Genomic DNA, 20,865 nt, shown 5'->3' with positions numbered 1-20,865 from the left:
ATTTTATTTTCTACACTATGTAATGTAATATGAGATTTTCCAATATCCTTAAATCATAACTTATTATTTAATAAAATAAAATTAATGTCAGATACAATTTTAAAGTATGCAAGTCTCGTGTACTCTTATTGAAAAAGAATGAGACCTACTAGACTATCACTAAAAATTAATTTTTTTATATGAGTCTCAAATTTATTCACTTTTCTCAAATAGAGTGGACGGAACTTCTACATTTTAGGACTATATAAGTCATTTTCCTTTTCCTTTTTATATATGGTTCTCTCTTTCCTCTTATCTCCTAATTTATTCGATTTTATTCTTCATTTTTCTTTCCAGTTTTGTCCAGAATTTGCTACCTTTCAATCCACACTGCAACTGCAACACCAGTGCAGGCATCTTCTAGTTGCAACACTAACTTTGTACTCAACACTATCTGAAGATTTTTGTTAGGTTTACAATCCACACATGAGACACGCATGCTCCCACCCACGTGTTACCTTCAATCCACACACATGAGACACGCATGGGTGTGTGGAGCATGCGATCTCACCCACCTTTATGGTCGACTCATATGGCAAATGTGAGCTATTCATTTCTCCTCTATGCTTACTAGCTCCTGGCCTCTACTATTTTTGTTGTGAAAATTATGACAAAAAAATAAAAATAAATAAACAAGAAACAATCAATCATACAATATAGAATTTATATAGTACGACAACGTACTTATGTCTATGAGATTGTAGAGGATTTTATTATTTTAAAAAATGTCAAAGTACATTGTAAGATGAAATTATAATGCTCAAAACGGTTATACTGTTCATAATAAACATATATATAGGGTTGTACGGCGAAAATCCTAATTTCACTATTTGTGAATTATTCATTCAAGTGAGGTATCGAACGAGCCTTTAGCAAACTTTCTATCTAATATTCGCTCAAGCAACCTATCACATGAACTCTCTACCTAATGATTCTTAAGTTGCAAATAGTTCCAAAAACTTTTCCCAAGGGCATTGCCACCTGGACCCCACAAGTTGCTTCAAAGCCTGCTCTATGACACAAGTCTAATTGAAAATCTACTAAAAAATCCTAACAAATCGTTGTTAGATCACAATTATCAAATCAGGTCGCCACAATAATAAATCAGGCTCCACAAATCCAACAATTTTCCCATTTTATTATTAAGAGCATACCAAATTTGCCATGCCCTACATCACAACCGTCGCACACCATCGAAAAGGCAATTTGACCTCCGACCATACCTAATTAATCAAGGAAGATTTTTCCAATATTGACTTGTAAATTTGAATTAGCTTTATGCCTGTATACATATTATACGCACCAATTTTGTGTTTTGTCTATCTATACTATAAGCCTCACGAGGGGCCGAACAATTTGGCCTTTTTGCCTTTTATGCCGCAAAATACACAAACTCCCGACTCCCGAGTTTATTAAATTCACTTTTTATGCCGCAAAATAAACAATGTTATTGGGATGAAAAAATAGACTGAGAGAGTAGGGTAAATAGTGTAAATTTACTTTTTTATTTTCAACATTTTTATACATCTTTAAATGTTTTTAAAATATAATAAAAATACTAATTCATTAATAATCCTTTTCTTCATCATTAAGTGATCATAAAAATGAAAAATAAAAAATACAATCGATTAATATTATTGATCTATTTTTTCTATTCAAGGTAGTCAAGTCAGTATTTTTAATACCGTACCGTACCGGTCTGTACGATCGGTATATGCTGTACCGGCCACTGATCCGGTACAGGTATTACCTGTATTTCATACCACCTCAAATACCAGGCTTATCAGTCGATATCGGCCAATATTTCAGCCTTTAATTTTTTTTCTTTTTTTTCTTTTTTCAAAATGTAAATTCATATTTTTACTCCCAATTCAGATAAAGCTATTTATAATTTATATATATATATATATGTATTTATATATAATTTATTCATATATAGACTATTATTTTAAAATATAATTTTTATATATATGTTTATATATATAATTTATTCATATATCGACTATTCCGAAACGGTACATGAAACTATACCGATATTGAAATATTTCGTTTTAGGTTCTTGACCGGTATGATATTCAAAATTTTGACTTAAGTTATAGAAAAATTAGATAAAAATAATTTTACAAATTAATATAATTTATTATATTATAAAATTATAAAATAAATTTAATCAATCAGATAAAAGTTAATTTATTTTATATAATTCAATCGTTAACGTCGTGGCACTCCTCTAAGGAAAAATATAGTTGCAAGCACAATTGTGCACTAATTTGTGCACCAATGTAATGTGATTGGTCAAAAAGTAAATTTTATTGAAAACAGTGTTAATTTAAATTTTAAGTATGAATAAATCAGTATTGGTACACATATTAGTGCGCAACCGTGTTTGTATATAGCAAAACTCCTCCTCTAATCCTCTATTTTCCTCACATGCAGCTCTGAGTCTATAAAGTTGCATACGTGGCGTGGCAGCTTTTATTTATTTTATTTTATTTATTTATTTTCTGGTTTTCAATATTCATTTTATGATTCTAACATGAGGTCATTTTGACGTGGCCATGTTTATATTCATTTAATGTGGCATTACAGCCATCGCCCACAAGTTACAGTTAATGGTCAGTATAAAAGTGTGCTTTATTTTTTTATATATATTTTTTAATTAAAAATTTACAATATCATTAAAAAGTATTTTCTTAATTACAAATTAAAAAAAAAAATGGCAATGGTAGCTCTCAACGGTGGGTTTACTTTTTTCCATTCTTTTATTTTACTTTTAGGCCTTTTTGTTGCTTCGAGTCTGTTCTTAGATTTGATGGGATTTGATATATCATTGTTTTATTTGTATGATAAAAAATATTTTATGCTGATATTTACTGTTTTAGAATGTATAAATTTTATATATATTTATTAAAAAAAAAATATATGAAATTTACGTAAAAAATTAGTTTTTAATAATTAACTCTAATTTTTTTAAAGAGAATTTACAAAATTTGTATATCTGGAGACCGTATATTACGTTACTCTTAAATGTATGCAAATGAGAAATATTCCCAAATATATTGAATTTTCTTGTGATTGAGCTACTCAAATGGCAATATATATTGAAAGGAAAATTAGGGTTTGGAGGGAAAAATAAGGGAAGAGTATGACTGGATGGATTCCCTGTAGATAGGTCTTAGAGCATTAGTATTGACCTAGTCAAATTTTAACTAATTTAAGTAAAAATGATCTGCATTGGAGTAGTCAAAGCTTCATTACTTCATTTTTGAGTTACAGTAATTCTATTTCTTTTTCTAAATTTGGTCAACTACTATTCATCTTCAAAACAATATTTTATTTTAAAAATATTTTCAAATGTGTTTATTGGGTAATTAGGTTGAGAAAAAAATAGTTGAGAAATAATAATTTTAAGTAAAAATCAAATTATTAATTATTAATTATTATATGGAATGTATTTGTAAAATATAAAAAAATTAATAAAATTATTATTAAAATATATAATATTATATTATTATTTTGACTTTAGAATTGATAATTTAATGTGAATTAATATCTCTATTAATTTTTGCTAGCCAAAACCTCAACTTTTAGTCAAAATATTGTTATGAATGCTCTATACAGACTTCTTTATTTCTATCACCTTTAATATCTATGTCATTTGGATGGTACTGCATTTTTATTTGTATTTTTATTTTTTATTGGGCAAACTTACATAACCGAATAGGAGGGCAATAAAATGAGATTTAGGTACAAAATTTTGATCAACTAGATATTCGGGAATGGTCTGTAGTGAGACGCAATCAAGTAAATTCTTGGTTGCGACCCATTTAGCAATTGACACTAAACCTTTTTAATTTTTCAAGAACTTGTATTGGAAATTTGAATTTCTTGTTGGCATCCTTTTAATCACCAAGAAAATCTTCAGTTCCATGTAATGTGGTCATTCTAAATTGACGTAATTAGCAATTACTTCCAATGAATCTCTTCAATCGATAAATCACCCTAATGTAATTAGGAAGAACAATATTTTGTACATGTTCAAACTTCAAACAATTCTTCTAGGTGCAGTCGACCCTTGCAAATGGTGGGCAGTCGGCTGATGCCGCATCAGTCATTATATTATTAAAAAAAGAAAACAGCACAGATGAAAACACCCAAAGTTAAGCGTCTTTGATCGTCTACGTTTGAAGAACTGCAGATCTTGTTTTTGCCTTGTCTTCGTTTTCGTGTGGGAGTGGTGCCATCTGTTTTGGTTCTTCGCTGATCTTCATGTGAGAGTAAGTTGAGGAGACCTTCTTAAACACCAAGGGAACTTGATTTTAGAGTTGTGGAATTGCAAGCATTTGCCCATTGCTTTTTTTGACCTTCTTCAATTTTCTCAAAAAATTCTAGAATTTGGACTTGGCGTGAACTTCGTTTGTGGCCCAAAGTTTCATGCGGTAGATCTTTGGGTGCTCATCGACTTCAGTCGACAGAGCCCTCCCAACAACTTGATACTGGCGAAACCTAAAAGTAAACATTTCAAAAAGTTGAGATCTCCAAAGCACCTCCATATTCAATCTTCAATTTCTCAATAGTCCTGCACAATTCAACGTTTGACTTCTCTATAGCCTTTAGCTTCTGTTATGCTTTTGAGAGCTCTGTGGACTTTTGCCTCAGAAATTCCTCTCCAATAAAACTGTTTTCAATAGCAAAGCTCCATGTGAAATTCCTCATAAATTCCACATAGAGATTGTTGATATTTTCAGTAAGTGCTTTTAATTTCACAAAATTCTCAATAGCAAAGCTCTCAAAAACCAATGAGAGGTTGTTGAAATTTTCCTCTTCAATGATACTTTTTTCCTCACTTAGGTCTGAAATTTTCCAGAGCGAAGATTTATTCTCTTCAAGAGGGACGTTGGGTGAGCTTAATAAAAAAAAAAAATGAACTTCTTCTCTTCCTATTTTCAAGCATCTGAAATCGATGAAAAATATTTTTTATTTTTAAGAAATACACTAAGGAAGAAACAGAAGAAAAATGAAAAAGAAATGGGGGAGGAAATGAGAGGGGAACGTGAAAGGGGAGAAACGTTTCATTCAAAAAAGAAAAAAATGAAGGGGAGAAAAGAATTCAAAGAAGGGGAAAACGAATGGAAAAATGGAGAAAAATAAACAAAGGGTAAGATTTGGTAAAGGGGAATCCTTGGAGGTATATGGTCCTCTCCTTGTTCAGGGTGAGGTTTTTCTCTCTTGAAGAGTCTGGTCTCTTAAGCTATCTCTGTTAGTTTGAAGAGGATGTGGAAAAAGACTTAGCAACGCAATGGGAGGCTCTCAGTCTCACTGAAAAGGAGCATGGAGTGGTTGTCATCTCACACAGCTTAAAGGAAAGGATGGTGCAACAAGGACAACATTGTCTACTGGCAATGGTCATTGCTGAGAGGCCTGTCAACAAGGAGGCTTTCAAAAACACTATGGCGAAAGTTTGGAAATGCACTAGCTGGATGCAATTTTCTGAAGTAGGGAGTAGGGTTGAGTACCGACAGATCGGAGTCGGTATCTGGGTCGTCCGACTCCGACTCCGACTCCGAAGGGTATATGCTCCGCTTCGGCTCCGGTTCCGACTTGTTGGAGCGGAGTCGGGACGGAGTCGGTGAGACCGTGGGAGGGCAGTGGGCACCGTACGATGACCCAGATCTACGACGGCATGAGGACTTGGGGCGACGGCCGACGGGGACTGCCGAGTGCCGACTGGGACACCTGAAAGCTTCAAAAAAACCACAAAACAAATCAAAACCAAAACCATAACATATAAAAAAGAAATCAAAGATTCAAAACAACTAAAACAGTCTACAGATTTCAAAGTTTCAAAGTTCAAACCCAAGAATGAATCGAACGATTTCTGTTAGAGAGAGAGAGAGAGGAGATACCGGAGAAGCAACGACGCGTCGGAAGCTGGGGCTGGGCTACGGCTGAGATCGTGGCACCGTTTCGTGGGGGCTGAGCAAAGCTGAGACTGAGAGTAAACTGAAAAATAGTAAACCCTAAAGCAAAGCTGAGACAGAGAGACGAGAGTGAGGGACCGGACTCGGGGGGTAATTATCTTGTTTGACCTGAAGTAAACGACACCGTTTACCTCCAAAACGGCGCCGTTTTGGAGCAATGAATCATGTTTTTGTGAGTCTGTGACCAAATCAGAGTCCAACGACGTCGTTTGGGCTCTATTTTGGTATTTTCAGCCTTTTTTTTTTTTTTCTAAACCCTAAATCAAATATATATATAAGTATAGTTAATTAGTAAGTTAATATATAACTATATATATTATAGTATATAAGTATAGTTAATTAGTAAGTTAATATATAACTATATATATATTATATAAGTATAGTTATATAAAATATGTAAATTTATATGATTAATGTATAAAAAATAAATAGTATAGTAACTATATATTATATAAGCCCTTAATATATATATATATATATAGTATATATATAATCTATAATTATATATAATATAACTATATATTATATATTAACTTATAGTAAACTAGTAATGTAAATTGTAAAATATAAAATAAGCTATAGTAACTTATATAGTAACTTATAGTAAATTAGTAATGTAAATTAACTAAATAAGGTATAGTAACTTATATAGTAACTATATTATTTTATAGTAACTTATAGTAAATTAGTAATGTCAATTAACTATATAAGGTATAGTTATATAATGCATTAAATATATATGATTAATGCATAAAAAATATATAGTATAGTAACTATATACTATATAAGCCCTTAATATATATAGTATATATATAACTATATATTATATATTAACTTATAGTAAACTAGTAATGTAAAATATAAAATAAGCTATAGTAACTTATATAGCAACTTATATAGTAACTTATAGTAAATTAGTAATGTAAATTAACTATATAAGGTATAGTAACTTATAGTGTAACTATATTAACTTATAGTAACTTATAATAAATTAGTAATGTAAATTAACTTATAGTAACTATATTAACTTATATTATTCATTATAATGTTTATACATTATTATTTATTAGATGTTAATGTATTGAAAACACATATTTTTATAAAATATGAATAATATCGGAGTCAGAGTCGGAGTGGAACTCGGAGTCGGAGGATGAGTCGGAGTCGGATTCAGTGTGTCGGAGTCGGATCGGAGCGGAGTCGGAGTCGGAGTCAGATTTTCGGATTTCTGCTCAGCCCTAGTAGGGAGCAACCAATATCTGGTAGAATTTCACCTAGAACAGGACCTGGAACAGTGTTACAAGGAAGGCCATGGTGTTTTGACAGATGGTTGGTCTGTTTACATTCTTTCGATGGGAAGAAGTCAGTCAAAGAGATCCCTTTCTCCATGGAGATCTTCTGGGTGCAGGCACACAACACACCCTTTACAAGCATGAATACTGATGTTGGCCAACAGATAGGTAATAGCATTGGAAAATGCTTAAAAGTACAAGCAGATGCCAGAGGGATATGCTGGGGAGAATTCATACGTATGAAGGTGGAACTTGATATTACAAAGCCTATACAAAGAGGTCTGTTCCTTACGATTGATGAGAAGAAGTCATGGATTGTTTTGAAGTATGAAAGACTACCCAATCTGTGTTTTAGGTGTGGTTGCATAAAGCACAATGCCAAAGGTTGTTCTGTTAACAAAACAGGAAGTGATAAGATGCAATATGGACCATGGTTATGAGCTCCAGCAACGAGGTCTGTAGATGGTGAGAAGAAAAAGTATGGAATAAACAGCAGCAAGCATGACCACGGTGAACAGCAATGGAAAACAGACAAGGAGGTCAGGGATGACTCTACTACCAAGGAACCTGACATCTCACCAACCATGCAAACACCAAAACACACTGATGCAGACAGCTCAGCAGCTCGAGGAGGAAACAAGAAGCCCTTTTTCAACCCACCACCTATAAAAGGTACTTTCTTTCCTGTTGAAGAAACAGTGAGGCTACCAATGAATAATGTCACTTCTAAGTATATAAACCAAACTGAAGCATGCTTGATGAGAAAAAACAACAAACCAGAATTCCCAAAGAGTGGTATGCAAACCTGGCAACAAAAAAAGTCTCAGGTAGGCCCAATGGGCAAAGGCCATACTGATGGGCTTAAGGACCAAGTGTCATCCTTAGCCCTTTTTGTCTCTGATCAGGTGCAAGTGCTGCAGGAAATTAAGAAGAAGGCTACATGGAAGAGAAAGGCTCGTGACAGAAACTTGGGCACCCTTACTACTGAGTCAACTAGTAGCAAAGAAAATATCATGCAAGGCTCAAGGAAAAGGCAGAACCAAGAGGACTCATTTTCTGTCAAGTTACATAGGAAAAAAATAAAACAAGAGAAAGTGGAACCATAACAACAAAATGATGATGAGATGGTGGTGGCCGGATCTCAGCCCCACCAGATGTTATGAATTGTTTAAGCTGGAACTGCCGAGGGTTTGGGAACCCTCGGACAGTGAATAATTTGCATTTTTAGTGCAATCAAAGTCTTCCACTTTTGTTTTCTTAATGGAAACAAAGAGCAGAAGATTTAGAGTTGAAATTGTCAAGAGAGTGTTGCAGTATGAAAACAGTTTTATTATTGATGCAGTAGGGGCAAGAGGTGGTGTTGCATTCCTATGGAAGCAAGACACAGAGGTAGAGGTGATCTCATACACCAACTCACACATATCCTTACAAGTCTCAAGCGGGCATGTACCAAAAAAATGGATTCTAACTAGTTTTTATGGAAACTCTGTCACAGAAGCCAGAAGGGGTAGCTGGGAGCTTTTGGAAAATTTGAATCCTAGTGCCAATTTAGGATGGCTATGTATTGGAGACTTTAATGAAATACTCCAATTTAATGAGAAGAAGGGAGGCCCTGCAAGACCACAAAAACAGATGGATAGGTTCCAAGAAGCAGTGAACAAGTGTGGCCTTTTTGATATGGGGTATGTTGGAAGTAAGTTCACATGGAACAATGAGAGACAAGGGCCAGCTTTCATTAAAGAAAGGTTGGACAGAGCCTTTTGTAATGGCAAATGGTCAGACCAAACAATGATGCAAGGGTTCACATACTTCCAACTCTTAGTTCTGACCATAGTCCTCTGTGGATCACCTATGACCAACTACCAAGATCAGGCCCCTCGGCAACAAAGGCATTCAGGTTTGAAGCTAACTGGCTCCTAGATGGTGAGTGCTACCAGCAAGGGGAAAACTCATGGAAAGCTCCCAAAATTGTTAGAGAAAAGATGGAATGCATGATAGCAGGACTTCAGCACTGTAAAGAAAAATTGACCCAGTGGAGTGGAAAAAGATTTGGAAACACAAGAAGAGGGGTAAAAGACAACGTGGATGCACTAGCTCAGCTCCAAAACAGGAACTCAGGGCAACTAATTGAACAAATAAGACACCTACAGAGAGAGATAGATACAACACTTGAAGTGGAAAACATCAAGTGGAAGCAAAGGGCAAAGAAGAAGTGGTTGAAGGAGGGAGACAGGAATACAAAGTTTTTCCACCAAGCTGCCACACAGAGAAGGAAAACAAATCTCATTAGAAGAATACTTGACACCCAAGACCAAATGGTAGATTCAAAAGAAGGGATCAATGGCCTTTTTCAAGTGTATTACACTGAGCTTTTCACTTCCTCGAGACCCAATTTAGAAACTGAATGTGTTCTTTCTTTGGAGGCCAAAGTAACCAGTTTACACAATGTGCAGCTAACCAAAGATTACTGTAGACAGGAAGTAGAAGAGGCAATTTTCCATATGGAAGAGATGAGCTCACCAGGCCCAGATGGTTTCCCTGCCCTTTTCTACCAAAAACATTGGAGCATTGTAGGAGACCAAGTCACAGAAGCTGTCCTCAATGTTCTGAACTCAGAAGGCAGCCTGGAGAACATCAACAACACACTCATCTCCCTTATACCAAAGAAGAAGGAATCTCTAAGGGTAACAGATTTCAGACCCATCTCATTATGCAATGTAATTTATAAGATTATATCTAAGATGATTGCAAATAGATTAAAGAAAATCCTGCCGTGTATTATCTCACCATCTCAATCAGCATTCATACCTTCTAGATTAATATCTGATAATATAGTAGTGGCTTTTGAGGCACTACATACTATGAAGTGTAGAATGACAGGAAAAGAGGGTTATATGACACTCAAACTCGATATGAGCAAGGCTTATGATCGAGTTGAGTGAGGTTTCCTGAGAGCAATCCTCTACAAGATGGGTTTCTGCAAAAAATGGGTGGAAATGGTGATGAAGTGTGTAGAGACAGTCAAGTATTCTATTCTAGTGAATGGAACAGGTCAACCACAATTCTCTCTAACTCGAGGTATAAGGCAAGGTGACCCTCTGTCACCCTACCTTTTTATCATATGTGCAGAGGCTTTGAGTAACTTAATAACTAAAGCTGAGGAAAACAGGCATACACATGGTATACCAGTAGCCAGAGGTCAGCTGAAAGTTTCCCACCTCTTTTTTGCGGATGATAGCCTTGTTTTTTGCAAGGCAAAAGCTGAAGAATGAGCCAAGTTGATAAGACTGTTGAAATGCTATGAAATGGCTTCGGGGCAAAGGTTGAATATTGAGAAAACATCCATAATTTTCAGCAAAAACACAGCAAGAGCTACTCAGGATTATATCACATCAATTGCAGGGGTTAGAACAACAATGCCTTATAAAAGATACTTGGGCCTACCCTCAGTTGTTGGGAGATACAAGGTTAAGACCTTCAAGGCCATCCTAGACAACATAAAGCAGAAGCTGAACAGCAAGTTTACTAAACCCCTCTCCTTGGCAGGGAAAGAAATCTACCTGAAAGCTGTTGTGCAAGCACTGCCAACCTACACAATGAGTGTGTTTAAATTGCCATTAAGTCTCCTACAAGCAATCAACAGTGCAATGACAAATTTCTGGTGGGGCCAACAAGAAAAAGGAAACAAAATACACTGGCTTTCATGGAAGAAGATGGGGCAGTCGAAGAGGGATGGAGGATTGGGCTTTAGAGATTTAGAAGTCTTCAACAAAGCCCTACTCTCAAAGCAATGTTGGAGAATTCTCCAGGATCCTAACTCTCTGGCAGCAAAGGTGATAAAAGCAAAATATTTCCCTAAATCCTCTTTTCTTCTAGCCAAGATTGGATTAAAACCATCCTATGTATGGAGAAGTTTAATTGCTGCTAGACATGTGGTTGAAAAAGAGTCCTACTAGAGAATTGGCGCAGGAGAGAAGACTCAAGTGTGGACAGATAAATGGATCCTCAAGAACACACCCACCAAGCCCACGAGCAACCAGAAGATCCTTGAAACAAATGCAACTGTTTCCGAACTCATTGACCCTCAAAACAAGTGCTAGAAATCTGAGCTAGTTAGGGAAGTCTTTGACCAGGAGGAAGCTGCGCTGATTCTTAAGACACCTATAAGCTCCCTCAAAATAGAAGATAAGCTAGTATGGCATGGAGCAAAATGGGGTCTCTTCTCAGTTCGAAGTGCTTATCACTTGGAAAAAGCTAGGGAGGTGGCTGCCAAGGGTCAAGCATCATCAAGTACTAGTGCAAGTAAAGTTTGGAGAGGAATATGGAAACTTAGAGTCACCCCTAGTGAGAGAATGTTCCTTTGGCGTGCATGTAAAGAAACTCTCCCAACTCAATCCAATCTTTACAAAAAGAAAATTGTCCCAAACCCTTTGTGCCTTATATGCCAAAGAGAGGAAGAGAATTCAGCACATGCTTTGTGGTCATGTGAAGTTGCCAAAGATGTGTGGGGCCAATGCTCAAAAAAATTACAAAAATGCACACTATCCCACACCCCCATGTTACACCTCCTAGAAAGCCTTTTCCAGATTCTCACTGAAGAGGAGCTCGAGGAATTCACAGTAGTGGCAAGGAATTTATGGCTAAGAAGGAATGCATTCATCTTCAACCAAGAGTTCTGGCCGCCATACAAAATTCTCAGAGAAGTGAAAGAGAGAGCTCAATGGGACCAGGAGGAACAGGGAATGGCAAGTCAGCAGGTCCACATGTATGAAAAAACAGTTTCTTCTAAAACTGAGTGGAGGCCACCACCTCAGGATTGGTTTAAAGTAAATTGGGATGGGACTGTGAACAAAGTAAAAGGTTTTGTTGGGGTAGGGGTGGTAGTAAGGGACTGTCAAGGCATGGTTATAGCAACACTAAGGCAAATGAAATCTCTCATCACAGAACCTTTTCTGGCCGAATCCTATGGAGCTCTAAAGGCTGTTCAGTTTGCAGGGGACCTGGGATTATCAAAGGTAGTGCTGGAAGGTGACTCACTCCAAGCCATACAACCATTGCAGAGGGACCAAGAGGTGTGGTGCAGTTCCAGCATGTTCCTTTTTGAAGCTAAGTTAGGTCTTGTTAAGTTTGCAAGGTGGGAAGTCTCTCATGTTAGGAGAGATGGTAATGTTGTAGCTCACCTTCTTGCAAAAAATGCTCTTTCCATTTCAGATTGTATCATCACTATGGAGGAATACCCTACATGTATTTCTCGTTCATTGAAATGAAAAGTTCTAAAGGCTTGTTTTGCCTTCAAAAAACAAAAAAAAAAGATTTGGTAAAGGGAAAACTAAGTGGAGGGAAAAATCGAAAAAAAATAAAATGATCTGTTTTATTTTTCTACGTGAATATGGGTTTGCGCGGCACTTTCCCTATTCAACTGCAACAAGTATTTTTCAACTTCAAAAGTATGCTATCTTTGCGCAAATATTTTATAAAAAAAGTATATCACACTGTGAAAAATGTAATAAATTATTAATCCTTAGTAGGACTCTTTTTTTTTTTTTGGTAAACAGTTCCTCTTTAGACCGATAAATCCTATAAGGGGAGTTTATCGGAAACTAATAATAAAATAACACATCTGCTGAGTACATAATCTAAAACTAAACTTAACTACACTAGAAACGTGTTTCCCCTTTACAGATTTGTTTGGATGAACTTCATCCATTCTTTTCAAACACAAATACCTACACACGATGTATAGAAGAATCATGCCTTGACATCTCCGCATCTGATTGAAGAATCTCTTCTCTTCATAAATCTCATGAATATTTCCAACCACAAAAATTATTGGGCATTAAAAGCTGGAGCTGGAGCTTTATTTGATGAAAATTAAAAACTTTAAAATATTGGGTTTTCTTTCTCTCCTTTTATTTCCCACCATTTTCTCGGCAACCAAACAAAGCATTGTTCTGTTCATTGGTTGTTTTATTTAGTTTTGTTTGCTAGGTTGATCAAAGGGTGGATGACACTCATCAAAGAGGTGAGGATTTAAAGTTATCTGTTGAAGCATCGGAGAAGAGATTGTGGATGAAGGTGAAGTATCAGCAAGTTGAGGGACAATGAAAATTAAAAGCCGTTACCAGTCCAAGTGGCTATTGAAGCAGGCTTAGCCTCTTTTGAAAAAAGCTTCAGAAATTTGGATTCGTGGATGTTAGGAAAGAGAGGGGGTGGGTTTTGAGAGAGCAAAAGTGATCATTTGGATTTTTTTTCCTTTCAAACACACCCCACCAATGGGAAGATGTGTATCCTATGTGATCCACTACCATTAGTTGTCGTTGTTCTCTAGAACAATTGATACACCTGTGTAAGGTTATTCTTTTTTATAAAAGATCTGTGCAAGACTTGCATATCTAAAACTTGTACGTGGTCTTACTAAAAAAGGAAAGAAATAAACGTGATACTTACACCGGTATTTTAAATAGGACAAAAGACTATTCATTGATTTACTTAGGCTGTGTTTGGGTGTTGAAGTCTCTTCAACACTTCTCAACACTTCTCACTACTATTCATTACTTTATTATTACTTTCACCTACTTTTTTTACTATTCATTACTTTTTACCTACTTTTTATTACTATTCATTACTTTATTATTACTTTTCACTTACTTTTTTTACTATTCATTACTTTTTACCTACTTTTTATTACTATTCATTACTTTATTATTACTTTTCACCTACTTTTTATTACTATTCACAACTCTCCTCAACACTTCTCAACACCCAAAACCCACCCTTAGCCTACACCTTAATTCTAACTCAACACTCACAACTATACATGTAAATATGAGTAATGTTAGATACAGTTGAGGAATTAGCAATCGTCGTATAATTTTTTTTAAAAAAAGTAGAATCTATTATTAAAAATGAGTCTCGTATTTATTTATTTTGTAAAAAAAGATTGTGTGATATCATTTATCTGTAAATACAATGGCTTTTTTGAAAATACACCTATTCTTCGATATTCTTAAACTATTTTATTGTTATTTACAAACTATTTATTATTATTTTATAAATTATTTTACTACTATTTAAATATATTTTTAATATACAAACGAGTAGAAAATTTGAAAAAAAAAACCTAGAAAATTTACCTAAAACAGTATTAAATTCTCCCGCCTTTTATGCTTTCTTTTTTAAATTTTATTAGAATAAATAATAAGTTTTGTCCTTGTCGTGAAGCTCACCTGTTAGCCTCGGACCGACCACTACCTGCCCCATCCACCCACCCATTTTCACCCCATCAAAATTAAAAATATTGTATTAATTTTTTTTTTCTTATATTCTATAAAAGAGTAATACTATGCATCATACATTCATTTTATTTTTATCTTATTACGTAAAATATAACATATTTATCATAATTAAATAATAAATAACACATCATTTATATTAAATTTCTTCTGCTCGATAATAAACCATACATCTATTGACTTAAGTTTGTATTTTATATGTAATGTAAATTGTTTCGTATTATTGATATTATAAAATTTGATTTATAAAATTTAAATCTATAAAATTTTTGTACAAATTAAATTCTGTCATATAAGTTGTTGCGCACCAGTTTATAAATATAATTTTTTTTCCTATTCAATATAATTATTACAAAAAGTAAAGATTTTGACAAAATGATTTAATAAAATATCATATATACATATTTATGATATTAGAAAAAGATGTTTGAATAGAAGGAATGAATTCAATGATTTAATTCATATTAGAAAAAAGGTGGTAAAATAAGAAAGAAATTAAGAAAGTCTATAGAGGCGATGATGATGATGATGGTGAAGATAACTGTTCCCACAACTACGATGCCAACACCAATACCAAGAATTCTCCGTACAAATGGAATCGTCGGTTTTCTTAATCTCAACTACTTGCTTCCTCCTTTCATTTTCCACAAAGCCAAGCCACTACTTCCCCTCCTCCCTCCCTCCCACCTACAACAATAATTATGCTTCTTCTCTCTCTCTCTCTCTCTCTCTCTCTCTCGCATTTTTTCCGTCCCGATCGGACCCTGCCCAACTCCCCCGACCACAATTTCAGGTACCCATTCTGATTTTGCCCATCTCCGGTTATGTTATGTTTTGGGTCTCGAGAAAATGCTGCCATTTAAAAGAAACTGAAGTTTGACCTTTCTGGGGAAGTCTCAGATGAAAGATCCAAGTTTTATCAGTTTTTTAACTTTTTTTTTTTAAAGTAAGGGTTTTTCTGTAGGCGTTTTTTTCCCCTTGTTACGGTTTGATTTGAAGAAATATATGGAAGGTTATTGTTATGCGAAGGTTGTTTTTGTTGTTTGGTCTTTTCCATATTGGTTTTATTAGAATATATACCATTTGTATTAGATTTTTTTGGGGTTTGTTGAGTTCTCTGAATTGATCGATCAGTATTTTAGGCAGTTGATTTTCTTTTACACATATGTTATGTATATAAATAGATGTGGAAATCATATCTTTGGGTTGTCTGTGATTTTTCTATTATTCATTCATTGAAGTTGTTTTTTCCTTTATCTGAATTGATCGATCAGTATTTTAGGCAGTTGATTTTCTTTTACATATATGTTATGTATATAAATAGATGTGGAAATCATATCTTTGGGATGTCTGCGATTTTTTATTATTCATTCATTTAAGTTGTTTTTTCCTTTAAAAGCTTTTCAGGTGTGCTTTGTTTGCTTGATCATCTGTTGCCCCTCATTACCATTATTATTTTGAGGTGCTTCATTGTGCATGATGGTTTTTTTTTTTTTTTAATACGGGATTCTTGAGCTTATGTTCTTAATATGTGGTTGAGCCTTCATAATTTTAGTTAGTTTATGGGATGATGATAGCCTGTCTTGGTTTCTAACAGGAATATGTTTGGAGGAGATGGTAACAATCCCGTGTTTCCTACTTTTCCTGAGGAAAGTCGGTTTCAATATGCCACCGGTGGATTGCCACAACTGCAGTTATTTGGGGATTGTGAGTTTTTCCTCGAACTTGTAACTTATAATTTTGTCACCCTTCTGATTATGGATTCAAACTTTCTAATACTCTCGTATACGTGTTTCATTGTCCCAAAATGTTTCATTTTCGTTATTCATGTAGATAGTTGCTCTTCTTATTGCCTGCTCCTGTCACTTGCTTTTCTGGACCATTGTTACATCCCATGTTCTATTATATTTTGAACCTGCGATAAATTAGAATGACCTTGTCTCCTTGCCATACTCGCAGCACATCACGTGATTATTTAGATCAGGCATGTTTGAAAGTCTAGGTAAATATTGAATCAAATCTGCAAAGATAAGTCTGCTTTTTCAACATTACTGAGTTTGTGAATCTCTTGGAAGTGGCCAACTCTGTAGATCCTAAACCAGCAATGGTTTGGGCATCAGAATTATTTACATTTTTCAAAATTAATAACAGAAAACTGATGAGATGATGAAAGTAAATATTCTCCTATTTATGCAACCGGACTGATCATCTAGTTTGGGCAACCACAATGGCGTTGGAATTAGACTTGGCCGTTTAGTTCTCAGATTGATGGACCAATTGAACTTTAAGTTGCCTTCTGTTGCTCTATTTGCTTGCCTTAATTTTATTTGTTTATTATTACCTGCTTTTTTTTTTCATTTAAAAATATCTTCAGCATCTTGTGGTTAATTTCATGAGGTGAACTGCAATCTGTCACAGTCCCAGTTGGATGCAGTGTTGGCCCTTTGAACTACAGGGGAAATGACCATACAACTGCTATGGAGCAGCTAATTAAAAGAACCATGGAAGCAGAATCTGTTTCGAGACAACCAACGTGTCTTGTATCTATAAACAAAAACTTCTCTCATGATAAAGCCGGTCAGTCTGGAAGCATTCTGAATCCTAACCCTGTATCAACTGGGCTGAAACTTTCGTATGAAGAGGATGAACACAACTCTTCTGTTACTTCTGCAAGTGAAAGCATGACAGCTGTTCTCCCTATTATTTTGTCCCTTGGTGATAATCTGAAGCTTGAAATTGATAGGCAGAAAGAAGACTTTGATCATTATATTAGGCTTCAGGTAATATCCTTAATCTAGCAATCAGCTTGTGGTTCTGTCAACATCTATCTTCTTAACAATACCTCCATTTTTCTTCAAGGTGAAAGAGTAAAAGTAATGTTTTATCCTCTGTTATCACTGTTGTGCCACTTAGGAGGCAGTCCTACAAATTAGTTTGCAGTAGACTTGATGCTTCTCTTTAAACTTTGCTTTTAAAACCAGTTCCTTCCTGCTGTGTTTGAAACAGGAAGAAAACTTCCTCAAGGATGTGAGGGAACTGAAGCAAAGACACACAGTTTCCTTTCTGAGTGCCATAGAAAATGGAGTTGACCGAAAATTACGTGAAAAGGAGCTTGAAATAGAGAATATGAACCACAAGAACAAGGAACTAGTGGAGAGGATAAAGCAGGTTGCCATAGAAGTTAAGTCCTGGCACTATAAAGCAAAGTACAACGAGTCTGTTGTAAACATCTTAAAAAGTAATTTGCAGCAAGTCATGGCACAAGGTGCACTCCATGGGAAGGAAGGATATGGGGACAGTGAGGTAGATGATGCAGCCTCTTATACTAACCTAGATCACCCGGGCACTGTAAATAGTTTTGGAAATCCAGTCTTCATGAAGAAACAGATGAATTGTAGGGCTTGTAAAGTCAGGGAAGTCTGTGTATTGTTGTTACCTTGTAGGCATCTGTGTCTCTGTAAGGATTGTGCAGGGTTTATTGATGTTTGTCCTATCTGCCGGGTAATGAAGACTGCAAGTGTTCAAGTATACATGTCTTAGCAGTGTAATGGCATCCATGCATATTTCTGCACACTTGTTGTATTCATCATTACCTTGAGTGCAACAAATTTAATTTATTAATTTCACCATAGCTGCTGGATTTATGGGTTGTGGAATTGAGCATCTGTTATTTCAGGGCTTTTGTTGTTTCCACACCCCCCTTCCCTCCCTCCCTCTCTCTCTCTCTCCTAACAAAGCCCGTGCTTTCTCATGCCATTTATAATGGGTATCTTATATTAGTGTGATGGATATAACTTGAATCGATATGTAAAAGATAATGTTATTTTGGCACTGGAAGGAAAGGATCATGAATTCCTGATCCCACAGGCAAGAAAAGAAAAGTGGAAAAGAAGATAATGGATGTTGATATAAGGGGTCTTCTAATAATTTTGATTTTGATATTGGCATCAGTTGAGATGAATGAACCATGAGCAGTAACACAAATATAGGGGGTTACAAGTATTATTTTTTTGACATTTTAGATATATGTATGAGCATGTAAAATGGCACTTGTGATTATTCTAAAGTAATTAGGTTTGTAACGGAAGAATGAAAGATCTCTCTCCAGCTTTGTCTCTCCAGATGAGCTATCCTCCACATCTCCTAGTGGCCAAGCCCGACCATCACCTCAATAATCCTACCACCTTTCCATAACAATCCAAACACTCACTCACTCCCTTTTCCTTACAAAACTCCTGCATTTCCATAAAAAGCACATGGATATGGAAAAGTTGATTCATCATACATAAGCTCTTTTTTGGGAGGACTTAAACCTTTTGCTTGATAATGAACCTGCAATTGAAAACTCTACCACTCATTGGTAGAATAGTTGCAAATCGGCCTCTCAATAGGATTTCATTACATGCTTCTTTCAAAGCAGCTTGAAACTTCATCCTTAAGTTTCACATTGAAGATCTAGATTTAAACATTTTTCTCTTCACATTCCAAAATGCTAGTGACAAACAGAGAATCCTGAACCAAATTTCTTGGAACTTCAAGGGGCATCTCCTCTTCCTCAAAAGCTATCCTACAGGATCTACATGGTAAGAGATAAGTCTTAACACATCAATTTTTCATTTTCAAATACATGGTTTAACCAAAAATCATATGACTGAAAAAAATGCCTATAAAATCGGGAGAGCTCTTGGCAATTTTGTAAGAGTGGATATGGATCCTTTGTTTGGTCTAACTTGTAAGAAATTCATCAGGATTAAGGTTGAGATTGACATTACCTAACCTTGGAAACAAGGGCTTTAGGAGCCAGGGTACTACAACATCGACACATGGGTATTGTTCAAATACGAACGTCTATTTGATTTCTATTATACATGTGGTAGAATTGGTCACTCCCAAATTTTCTACAATTTCCTAAGTTTTATACCCGATCACCTGCCTTTTGGCCCCTGGCTTCGTGCGAAATCCCCACTTTTTATGTCAATTCATCCACCACTACAAGGCCAAGAAATTGTTCCTAGACATCCTATGGAGCATATTGCAGAGGACGAAACTAGTTATGAAAACCCCCAATCAAACTCTAAGATTGAGGAGAATAGGATTTTTGGAACTTCAGCCCTAATTTTGCTTATGTCTCCTCCAATTGATAAAGGGAAATAAATATTAACAAAAGCTTTGACTAGGAAAGGAAAAGGAAAAGCCATTATCTAAGACGAAAAACTTTCTATAGTAGGAAACCTTTTCGTTAGGGGCAAATTGGGGAATAACTGACAATTTTTACAAGATATGACTCAGACAAATATTGAAGCTATAATTCCTTCGTTGCGTCTGATCAGAGTAAAGTCTCCTCATGAACTTCTCTTAAGCATAAATCCTCAAGGCAATCGACTCAAGCCTCAAGAAGAAAATAGCATTAGAAAGGAAAATAGCAATCTCCCCTCTTGGAGTTCAGAATGGCAGAAGCAAGCTAGTTCTCAACTAGTGATTCCGCAAAACCCCAAGTATATGAAGATCGGAAGGTTGAGATGAGCTTAGCTACTGTGGATTATTGTAGTTCTTTGCAATATATTAATGGTCCACCAGGACCACCACCTATCGGAGAACCCTCTTTCAATACAAGTGTTTAACTCTCTTCCACCAAACCTTTTCTCACAAATCATTCAAGATATTCATGTCTCTCAACCGATAGTACCATAGCCCCTCTACAACAACTTTGCAGGGTTAGCATTTAAGAACTTAGCCTTCCCATCAATGATTAATACAGAGGAATGGGTTTCTCATTGGATGCTTCCTTAGATTTTTTGACTTTCATCGAGGGCTTTGATTTGATAGATAAAAGCATGAACGTTGCCTCTTTCATTTCATTGCCGATTTCTTTTATGATAGTCTTTGATTGTGGGTTTGCTTCCTCTGAAATTTTCTAAACTTCTGATCTTGGAGGATGCTGGAGAATTAGCATCCTCAATGCAAGGAGGAGCGTCCCTTTTCGGTGGAGTTTCAATCTCAAGTAGAGGGACTAAAGTTATTGAACTCTCTTATGGTAATTGTAAGTGAGTATGGTCTTGAAGTCCGTCCACACTAAAGGAATTGTATTTTGCCACATATCGGATAGTGGGCCCAGGCATCTTTGTTGGTTGAGGAACAGACTAATGGTGAGAGCCTAAGTTAGGTGAGCTCAATTGGACTGGTTGGTATGTGATAGTAGGGATGAAATTTAGGTCCTTGTGTTTCTTTTGCAAGGGGTGATGGGCATTATAAGGGGGGCTG

The 20,865-nt window shown here is 35.5% G+C and overlaps 1 protein-coding gene across 2 annotated transcripts; it reads left to right on the top strand.

The window, feature by feature from the left end:
* The first annotated feature begins 15,072 nt into the window (after positions 1 to 15,072).
* Positions 15,073 to 18,279, top strand: LOC122290486 (E3 ubiquitin-protein ligase BOI-like). Of its 2 annotated transcripts, none has more exons than XM_043098214.1 (4): positions 15,073 to 15,397; positions 16,202 to 16,311; positions 17,002 to 17,384; positions 17,611 to 18,279. In XM_043098214.1, exons 1-4 carry the CDS (start codon positions 15,306 to 15,308, stop codon positions 18,142 to 18,144), a joined length of 1,119 nt encoding a protein of 372 aa, XP_042954148.1. In that variant the 5' UTR covers positions 15,073 to 15,305; the 3' UTR covers positions 18,145 to 18,279. The 2 variants fall into 2 exon arrangements, with proteins under 2 accessions (XP_042954148.1, XP_042954149.1); XM_043098215.1 differs by having other exon boundaries at positions 15,076 to 15,397; positions 17,023 to 17,384.
* The last annotated feature ends 2,586 nt before the right edge of the window (positions 18,280 to 20,865 follow it).

The sequence above is a fragment of the Carya illinoinensis genome, chromosome 12 (genome assembly GCF_018687715.1).
Source record: "Carya illinoinensis cultivar Pawnee chromosome 12, C.illinoinensisPawnee_v1, whole genome shotgun sequence".
Lineage (NCBI taxonomy): Eukaryota > Viridiplantae > Streptophyta > Magnoliopsida > Fagales > Juglandaceae > Carya > Carya illinoinensis.
This window is presented reverse-complemented; position numbering and strand designations above follow the sequence as displayed.